The sequence below is a fragment of the Kryptolebias marmoratus genome, linkage group LG17 (genome assembly GCF_001649575.2).
Source record: "Kryptolebias marmoratus isolate JLee-2015 linkage group LG17, ASM164957v2, whole genome shotgun sequence".
NCBI lineage: Eukaryota > Metazoa > Chordata > Actinopteri > Cyprinodontiformes > Rivulidae > Kryptolebias > Kryptolebias marmoratus.
The window spans coordinates 3,261,501-3,272,528 of NC_051446.1; the positions used below are offsets into that span (position 1 = coordinate 3,261,501).

The 11,028-nt window shown below is 38.4% G+C and overlaps 1 protein-coding gene across 1 annotated transcript in view; it reads right to left on the reverse strand.

Annotated features, from left to right (window-relative positions):
* The window catches only part of spg11 (SPG11 vesicle trafficking associated, spatacsin), a 112,292-nt gene that overhangs the window by 98,396 nt on the left and 2,868 nt on the right, over positions 1-11,028 (reverse strand). The window contains exons 2-6 of the mRNA XM_017438613.3: positions 8,855-9,042; positions 8,554-8,781; positions 3,926-4,118; positions 2,770-2,907; positions 174-550 (exon numbers count right to left, since the gene is read on the reverse strand). Of these exons, the coding sequence (XP_017294102.1) occupies positions 174-550; positions 2,770-2,907; positions 3,926-4,118; positions 8,554-8,781; positions 8,855-9,042 (1,124 nt within the window). The remainder of the gene's footprint in view (positions 1-173; positions 551-2,769; positions 2,908-3,925; positions 4,119-8,553; positions 8,782-8,854; positions 9,043-11,028) is intronic.

The following is an 11,028-nucleotide window of genomic DNA, read 5'->3' on the forward strand; positions in this document are numbered from 1 at the left end:
ACAAACACACACTCAAGCACAGACATGTGTAAAAACATTATCACTCTGTCTTCTGTGACTGGTGATAATAACAGCCCAACGTTTAAAGATAAAACTCAGAGTGTAAAAATTAACTGTTATAAATGTAAAGCCTGCAGGGTCTGGCTCTAAAGCTGTCCCATTGTTGAACTTACTCTTCAGCAGCAGTTGGTGCTGTCTCTCCCCACAGAACTGAACCGGAACTGCCTCACCCTCAGCCTGGTGGTAGCTCACACTCCTAGACTCCATATCCCATAAGGCCACCGTGGTGTGTCTGTTTCCAGAGCTGATGAAGGTAAGAAGGACCGAGAACTCTGAGACGCTGAGCAGAAATAGAGTGGATGGTTTAGGAACAGAGAGGTTGATGACTGCTCCCCCAGGAGGAGCTCTGCTCTGTATTGGGGAAGGAGCCAGCTGGGACTGAAGGCAGAGCAGCGAGGAGGACCAGAACATCCCATGAAACTGGGAGGAAGAGGGCGCAGCAGACTGTTGGGCTCTGCTGTACATGGATGCCAGACGAGCTTCCCAAGAGCTGAAGAAAAAGATCAAAATTAATAAGGTGCAAGAATTCTGAATTCTAAAAACCTCACTGATCATTTTAGTGGTACTCCAACACATGCAGCTTAATGCTGACTGACGCAACTAATAAAGCACTGGAAATAAAAGAAAAAGAACAAACAGTAAATGCCTACAGCCAAGGCTGGAATTTTCATAGGGCTTACTGTAGCCCATGTTACACAAGGTTTAGGGGCCCCCAAATCAGTATTACTGTTTTTAATACTGACTGCATGTTTTTCCTATGTCTTATTTTGCTTATTTGCAATAAGGTGCAACCCACATCATTGAAAAAAAAAAGAGTTTTACTTTGTTGAAGCCTGTGATGATTACCAAGTGCGTATTCAGATACTGGTGAGTTTCTGCTTAGTTTAATACAGATTTGATTTTTTATTTTGTTTTTCAGTTTTTAAGTCAATACAGTACTATAGTTTTGTTAATGACTATTCTGTATAATTTTGAGCCATAATGGTTTGTAAATATTCCTATTTCTTTGTCAAAGACTGATGCAATATTGCTGATTGATGTACCGTAATTTCCGGACTATAAGCCGCTACTTTTTGCACAAGCTTTGAACCCTGCGGCTTTTCTATGGATTCTTCATGATTTTTGTGATATCATAAGAGGATTTGTTTTGGTTTCTTCCGCTGTTGTACGGCACTACTTTGCCTGGCGGAAGGGCATGTGATCAGACACACAGTCACGGGGGAAAAGTGTGGTATGTTGGTCACATGTCCGTCCGCCAGGCAAAGTAGTGCCGTACAACAGCGGAACGAACAATGAATGAATGACTTTTCTTCTTGTTAAAGCTGTGTTACTGTGTTACACCGAGCCGGGTTCCCCCATCAGATACGGTTCCACCTGTGTCTCCGTGTTGCTCACACGGCAAAATAACGCGCGTCTGATTGTTTAGGGCTCGTAAGCGCCGCGCTGTGCTCGCGCTGCAAGGGAACTATGGACTTTGCTAGTGTGATAGATAGACAGACAGACCGTAGTTCAAGCATGTGCGTTTTTTGTCGCGTGAGTAGCACTGAGACGCAGGGGGAACCGTACCTGATGGGGGAACGTGGCTCGATGTAACAACTGCACCTTAGCCCAAAAGGTAGGCCGATTATATTTTTCTGGTGTGCTGTAGGTAATTGTTATACAGTACATTTATTACTCGTTTAAACAACACAGTACATGTTTTGTACTTTTAATTACCGGTACGTGTACATATATTTAAAAAGTTATGCAAATATATGTATCGGTAACTTGTTTTTCAAAATGTTAATAAAAGGGATGTGTTCCCAAACAGCGATGTCTTTCCTGACAATCCCCTTTGTGCATATTCTCTTACATATGGTAATTAAACATTAAAACACCTGCGGCTTTTAGTCCGGTGCAGCTAATGTATGAACAAAACAGGGTTTCCCCCTAATTTTAGCTTGTGCAGCTAATATTCAGGTGCGCCTTGTACTCCGGAAAATACAGTAACTGTTCTGTATTTTCACCTTCATCTTGAGGTTCGTGCAGCAACATCTCTTTAGGAATATAAATTTTATCAAAAACCTGTTACTTTTTACAAAGTAAGTTAGAAGGTGGGTGGCACGGCAGCAGGTTGGCCATCTGGCCTAGGGACTTTTTGTGAGGAGTTTGCATGTTCTCCATGTGCATGCATTGGTTTTCTTCAGGTTTCTTTCCACAAACCAAAAACATGCACCTTAGGTTAACTGGAAACTAACTGTCCCTAGGTGTGAGTGAGAGCATGAATGGCTGTCTGTCTTATTTGACTTTATGTGCCCCCGTGATGGACTTGTGACCTGTTCAGGGTGTAGACATAAGCACCAGCTCTTCGCAATCCTGCATGGAAATGTGGGTAAAAAACAGAAAGGGTGAATGAACTGTCTTAAGCATCAGACTGCAACATTGCAAAACTTTAAAAGGGTGAAGGAGGCCTGAAACCCTCTGAACCAATTGTGAACCTAACTACTCCCTACATCTTCTTTTAACACTTCGTTTCTGAGTGGAAAAGTTTTGAAATCAAAAGGACAACGCATCCAAAACAATTTGACATTGTTTGAATATTGTTGTCTGTAAGGAAGAGCAGAGTATGTTGAATTTCTTCCACTGTAAAAGTAACCACTCTGATATACACACCATAGCACACTCTGTTGTCACATTACTTCAAAGTAAGGTTTGTGTTCAGCTGTTTACCGGTCTTCCTTGAAGGGTGATCCAAGAGCCTCAAGACTGCAACTGGAGCTGGACAGACTGTCCTGGTCTTTTGAATGCTTGGGTTGCAGAGGGCGGCAAGACTGCGGGACAGTACAGAGCAGGTGGTCCGGATACAATCTGTAAAAGAAATACATTAAAGCATAAAGAAACGAAAACAAAAGTGAAGTGAAGTGAAACTTATTTATATAGCACTTTTCAGCAGCAAGGCAATCCAAAGTGCTTTACAACAGAAACAAAAACAGAATCCAATACAGCAGGTACATAATGAAACACAGAAAAAAAACAAAACACATCAATCATGTATAATCTAAATGAAATATAGGATAACCTAAGTAACATCATGAAACTAAATATATCTAAACATGAGCTAAGACAGTCTAAATAGTAGCTAAAATATCTAAATAAAATCATGATAAAGTTAAAGCTGAACTAAACAACAATTAGGAATCTAACAATCTAACAATATCTAAAATATGAGCTAAGATAAACTAAACTAAATGTACAGGAAGGCTAAATAAGCTAAAACATGACAATGCTAAAACTATTGGTACCAAAGGCCCGCTAAGCAGCCAACATAAGAATTACCAATTAAAATAGTGAAGGAAGGGAGGGGGGGGCGGGAGAGAGATGACTCAGAAACAGCGGAAAGTGTGCATGTTTTGGGATAGGTGTATTGTGGATGTCTAATCAATTATGCACAAATAGTTTGCATGCTTTAGTATGGCTTGTGGAGGAAAAAACGATTCATTGTTAATATAAAATGTTTAATTATGAAAGCTGTTAAAATATGAAACCATTGTAGATCATTATTTGTGTGCAAATATTCAAAATGAGAAATTATTCAAAGGTTTTAACAAAACTTTTTCTCTTTTGTCTTACAGATAAATAGTAAATGGTAAGTTGATTCTCAAGATTAAACTATATCTATTATTTATCAACACAAGATGATCTTCATCTAAAACTCAGACATAAAAGGTGAATCCCTTGAATCGTGATATAAATGCAAGGCCTTACAGAAGTGAAGATGTAAAATACTTAAAGGAGCAAAGAATAAACCAGAACCCATGGTTTCTGACTGCAGAGAACAGGGAAAACACGTCTGAACCTGGTACCATGACCTGCCTGCTCTCTGTACCTGAAGTAGTGGTTCAAGTCTACAGCAATAGCCATGTGAGACTGAGTCATAGCTACAGCTGTACTCAGATCAGCTGACACCTGGACTCGGCAGAAGAAGGAAGTGGTCACATTGTTGTCTGTGAGGTCAGAGGTCAGGTAGCCTGGTAGGTCAATGGTGGCCAGCAAAACACCATCTGTGGTGTTATACACAGCTGAGAAAAGGGGGTACAGGTTAAAGAAAATTGCTTTTAGATTTAGATGCAGTGGTGCATTAAAAAAACAACACTTACATAAAAGTGTTGTATTCTACTTTCTAAGATACTTTAAATTCTAAACATATACAGGTACAAATCAATAAATTAGAAATGTATTTAAAAAGTTAAACTATTTCAATAATTCAATTCAAAAAGTTAAACTTGTGTATTATATAAGTTCATTCCACACACAGTGATATATTTCAAGTGTTTAGTTTCTGTTAATTTTAATGAGTATGGATACAGCTGATGAAAACCCAAAATTTAGTTTTTCAGAACAATAAAATAATACAACACCTATTAAACATTTTCACTCCTTTGGATGTTTACGCTTTTACTTTGGTCAAAAATCAATCATGGTCAATATAAATGGGCCTTCTTTACAAATAAATAAAATCTCCTTCAATGTTATAGTGAAATCAAATTTCTACAGAGTAATACTGGTTTAATAAAAATATATAATGTAAAAAAGTGACTGCATAAATATTCACCCCCCTTTAAAGTGGCTGCACTAATTCAACTCAAAGAAAAGATAAGTAGAAGAAAAGTACAGGTCAGGGGATGGATACAAGGTCCTAAACATCCCCAGGGGTTTTATGCTGGTGTAGATTCTCAGTCATCCAGGCCATGGTAAATTCAAAAAAGTTAAAAAACAAAAACAACTGGACTTCTATTCTGTGAGAATAGAATAGAATAAACAAGAATAGAAGTCCAGTTGTTTTTGTTTTTTAACTTTTTTGAATCCCCAGAGGTTTTGTTCAATCCATCATCAAGAAATGGAAAGAATATGTGACAAATGTAAACATACCAAGAGCCGGCTACCCTCACAAACTGAGTGACCGTGTAAGAAGGAGAACAGTGAGAGGCCACCAACACACCTGTGCCCAATCTGAAGGAGTTACAAGCTTCTGCAGGTGAGATGGCAACAACTATTGCCTAAGTTTTCACTAGTCAAAGCTTTATGAAAGAGTAAAAAATAGGAAGTTACTGTTAAAGAAAACTCATTAGATCTCGACTAGAGTTTGCCAGACAACATGTGGAAGACTCTATGGTCAAGTGCTTAAAGACAGAGGGTAAAATGATAGAGGACAATCTGAGGATGTCTGCAAAAGAAGTGTGTTATATGCACAGTCTCCACTGGTTCAATGGGTTTTTATCAAAGTCCGGAGTTAGGAAAGCGGTCTACCACCTCATGCGTTCCTCTGCTGACAATATTTGTGGAAATGCTGAATACATTTTCCGGCAGTACTTAGCATCTTCAAGCAAAAGGAGCCCAACCAAGTACTGCGTGTATATACTGTACTGTACATGGACATACTTCTTAAAAGGCCAACATTTCTGGATTAAAAAGCCTTTTTTATTGGCCTGATGTAATATTCCAGTTTTATGAGAAACTGAATTTTGGGTTTTCATTAGCTGTCAGCCATTATCATCAAAATCAACAGAAATAAATGCTTGAAATACAGTAACACTGTGTGTGTAAGGAACCTACATAAGATAAGTATCACTTGAACTGCTGAAATAAACATTTTGATAATATTATAATTTATTTTGATACTGAAATGTTATACACTAGAACATGTCAGCAGAAATGTTGAAAGGTGCCAATGCAGCTGCTATTCAAAATTCCATCATGATTCAACTTCCTCCTCTAAAGAGCAATAGAAATTTAAAGGCGTCATGGAAAAGTAAGATTTACTGACAGGTCTTCTGAGATGTCCTCAATAGGAGGCAACAGAATGGTCATGTATAGTACATATCTGGTCACTGAAATGAAAGGTCATGCTGCCCTCTAAGCTATATGGTCTTTCAGTTGTGATGAGACTAATGGCCTTCTTATGTCTAACTGATAAGCTTTGATCAAGAAAGAGCAGTCTCTGATAGTCCTTGCACAGACAAATTCTGCTGCTTGGAACTGTTACACTGTTCTATTTGACATTTCTTTTGTTATAAATTGACAAAAATGAACTAGGTAGGTCTTCCTGTCTTCCTTCTCATTTTTCCATTACAAAAGGCACTTTCACAAAACAGTTCTGTGAAATGGCTGCAAAGATAGTCCATCAGTAAGCTGCTTCTGACCATTCATAAATCACTAATAGAGTCAGCCATGTTCTGTATAGACTTGAGCTTTATAAAGTGAGTTTTGCAGAACAAAAGACACTGTGTTGATGTGGAATACTTCATAGTAAATGTATAACAGACATCTCCTTCATATGATTTTCACAACATGATGAATTAACTCAGTTTAGGGACCCTCTTTATTGTTAACCAATTAATTTTAACCAAATACAGAAGTTACTGTGCGTCATCGTCAATCTTCTCCTCAGTAATGAAACAGTTTATTTTGGCTTTTAAATCCCACGGCAGGGTAGTCACACACTTCATCACATGTAAGCACAAATACTGTTATCACTAAATTGATCATTGAGCCGCAAAGCTGGCCTACCTTTTCGCATAACAACTCTTATGATCCTGTTAGTACCTCGCTTGGTGGCACAAAGGCACATCAGCGGTGCCTTGGTCCATTCAAAAATCACACATAGGTGACTAGAAGGCATATAAGTCCTAGATTGAAGTGTTTTGTGAAAGTGCTAAGTTATAGTTAGGACTTCCTTTCGTAATAATCTAAGCTGATAAAAGTATCTACATTTTGATAAATAAATGGTAAATGGCCTGTACTTATATACTGCCTTTCTACCCAACCAGGCTACTCCAAGCGTTTTACAACACAATCTGTGCTCTCATTTACCCATCCACACACATTCATGCAACACTCTACTACAGCTCTACTAAGCCAATCTAAATAAATCTTTCTATAATCAGTGCTTTATATCACATTAATACACTGATAGCAGGGTTTCCCCCAGAGTATTATAAGCCTGGCGGACTGCCACTTGCATACAGTGACCTGACCCATGACTAAACATTACTTTGTGATGACACCGGGTGGCGCTGAAAGCAGCGTGCAGTTTCCTGTATGCTAACTGCTGCTAACAGAGCTAGTTCTGCTGCTTAACAACTTTAAGACTAAACACAAAACCCTATTCAGCAGATTCTAACCTGCAGTGAGTAAAACATGCCCCCCAAAACGGTAATGGAGTAGCAGAAAGAAAGTTTGCAGTGAGGAAGAGGAGCCGTAGCTTCTTCATCATCATACGGAGCGGACGGAGTTTGTTCAGATTTGACAACGCGCTGCGGGTGACGTCACCGTTTCCGCGATAAATTGCGTGACACATATCGATAATGAATTTTGTTGCCAACGCTTTTAATCATCGAATTTTATCGATTTTATCGATTCGTTGTTGCAGCCCTACATGGATCAAAACCTAACTGATCTAACAGCAGACGAGAACATTATGAGCTTTTCAAGTAATCAGACTGGTGTGTGTGTTGCCGTTTATACAGTAATGACCAAATATTAAGACAGATACACACTGGAGAAGGGAGCAGGGAGTCAGGAGCTTTGCTGAGAACCCAAGGAGTGGACACTAACCAAAGGTGGAGAAGAATCACAGTATGCCAGCACATTTCAGATGGTTCAGAAAAATATCTCAAAATGGGAAAAAGATAGACTCTCCCCACTCCACCCCTGTGTTTAGTGATGAAATTCACAAAAAACTGAAAAACGTCCCTATAGACAACAATGGGATTTAGTAGAAATGAGTGACAAAGTAGCCCTACTTCACAGGAGAAACTTCATTCAAAGTTTAAACAGGTCACAGAAAGACATCACTTGAAGTTGAAGATTTACTTAAACTCTAAGTTTTGAGGTGTCTCAACTCGCCAGCATTTTTGCAAACTTATTTCAATAATCTTTACATTTCTCCTGCAGTTTTCACATCAGAACATTACACATTGATTTAAATCAGTGTGTCATTAACAGGCTTCTGTAGAACAAGAAGAGGTAATTTAACCTCTGAATCAGGTGTGTTAGAGCAGGGAAACAAGTAACACATGCAGGACAGTGGCCCTCCAGGAGCAGGGTTGCCTACCCCAGGTCTGACCAGTGCCTTCTGCCGCTCACAGTTCAAAAATTTGGTCAATACAACCTCTAGTTTTCACACAGTGATTATTTGTTGGTTGCTTACTAGTCTGCCTGTCTTATTAAGAGTGTCAGAGAGAGACAAGCACAGGTGTGTGGTTACTTTGGTGATCATAATCAGCCACTTGTTCTCTTTACACTTATTCTACAGTTCATACATCAAAATGTAGGGAGTTTTTCATCTTAGATTATTACAAAACAAAGTTCCAAACTACTTCTGGGCTTCAGAGAAGAGAGAGTTTCAGGCAGCAGCTACACTTGTATCCTTCAACATTTCTTAAAAGAAAAAAAAAAGAGTAGCAATATTACAGTGTGTTTTCTTCACTGAACGTGTTTTTGAGAGCAGGATACATATGAGTCCCATTGAGCTGAGGATGAACAAGGTTCCTCCACAGACACAGTGGTGAACAGCTGGATCCCTGTCCTTGTTGCTCAGCTGGACATTGCAGCACATTAATGTGTTTGGTTCTTCTTCTGCCTGCTGCCAGTGCAGACGTTGCAGCCAGTCACTGTTCACCAGTATGCAACACTGGCCAGCCACAAAGCACAGAATCTGCACAGACTGCAGCTCACACACACCTGATAAGAAAGAATCAATCAGTAAAACAAGTGGTGCCACAGTCATATCTCCAGATGTTCTGGTGCTACTCACTTTGGTTCTGCTCTTTAACAGTGTTTAGCACACAGTCTGCTGGATACTTGCACTCACAGAGCAGAGAAACGGTGGAGGAATGTTCTGTTTCAACTTCCAGCAGCTTCAGCTCACCCTGAGATCCCACAGCTAACAGACGGAAGCTGCTGGCCCCCCCACTGTGGACCAACGTTTCCTCCCAGGAGAAGCTAGGAACAGACAAATTAAATGATTCAGTGAAGATGAATTACAACTCATTTGAGAAAGCTTGTTTTGTGGTGTGTTTATGGACGTATTCTATGACTATGGCACTGAAAGTGCTGAAGCATAGGTGAAAATCCTGGGGATTAGATTTATGGCAATAACTGTTGGAGTCAACTCTATCTGTTTGTTAGCAAAATATTTCATCAGCCACTGTATGGGCTTTAGTAAAACAGTCACAAAGTAATGACACATCTACAACTAATTATCTTCTTGAGTCAACCCAATTCAAGGTGATGTTGATATTACAAACCAAGTGGCAGGCCATCGAAATTTCTTCAGGAATTTTCTTCATGCAAATTTCAGTGTAGCCTACTGTATTTGTGGTAATACATTGTGAAGTATTAAATAAGACAAAAGAGGAAAACAGCTGGTGGCTGATGTTCAAACATCAAACTATTGTTTGATGTCAAGCTGGGGTGAAGTGTCACAATTACCATTCACATATCAGTTAGGAGGAAGGTGTATTTGTAATCTTTACACTTTTTAAATCATTTAACTTTATTTATATAAAAACATCCCATAGAAATACATTAAAATCTCTTCAGTTTCTATGAAGACATTGTTCTCTTTGAAATCTGCTTTAGCAAACTTGGATCTTCTTATGCTTCTTTAAGCTTTTAGCTATGGCTTTGCTCATTTTAGTTTTTAGCAACAACTTTGCTAATTTTTGCCTTTAGCTAAAGTTTTGTTGATTTTAGACTGTTCTGCTTGTTTTACCTGTAACAGTTCATTCTTCTTTCAGCAAAATCATTCAGAACTCTAACTGCACTAACAAATTGCACAAGATTGGACATAACATTGCTTTCAAGATTTAAACAAAATAGCTATAAAAAAAACACTCTCTCAACATAAAAAGGTTTTAGTTTAAAACTTTGTCCCAAAAGGCAAATGAAACATTAAAAACTCTGTTTCCTTAAAAAATACAGCTATTGTTGGACCTTTATTGCTGTAGGAACAAAATGTGGCTCAAAAGACAAAACAATGTCAAGAATAATCCCAAATGATTTCTGAAAGTCAATTATCATTTCCTTAGTTTTTAGAACATTTATCTTCCACAACAGGCCCATGCTGATTCTCATCACCATTAAGAAGACTGACAATCACTGTATCATCAGCATATTTAATAAAATGTCCATTAGCCTGTTTGCTGTGACAGTCATTAGTATATAGGATATATAAAAGAGGGAAAAGCCAGTAGAAGAGTTCAGCTGATTGGAAAAACAGCCGTTAACTCCGACACACTGAGATGTGTTAGTTAGAAAGTCTAAAATCCAACCCACAAAATTAGGATCAAGTTTAAGCTTTTAAATTCAAACTGCTGCATTTGCAGGCTGGTATGGAATAAAAATGAATAATTATTTGTCTTAAAATTGTGTGATTGTTGAAATAATTTACTCAGCAAATTAAGTGTGATGAACAGACTCTGCTCTGCTGAAGGTAATGTCTTAAAGGGGACCTATTACACAAAATTCCCTTTTTGTATGTTTTTTTTTTCAAATCTTTTTTTCCACTTTCACATCTATTTTTTTACTTTCAGATCAGTTTTTTCAGCTTCAGACTTTTGGCCCCGACTTTACGTAGGGGGCGTGGTTTCAGCTGAGAGCGGCGTGGAATCATGATTGACAGTCTAACAAAGAAGGAGACTCGTGTCACTTATGTTGCCTTCAGGAAACGTAGGTGCTGTGAGAATTGTGGCTCAATGCTTTCTATCCACCATATGCATGTGATTGGCAGTAAACCAATTAATACCAGTGACTAAGTTCGCCTTAAAATACTGTTTTGGACAATACAGGTGCTGGTCATAAAATTAGAATATCATGAAAAAGTAGATTGATTTCAGTAATTCCATTTAAAAAGTGAAACTTGTATATTATATTCATACATTACATACAAACTCATATATTTCAAATGTTTATTTCGTTTAATTTTGA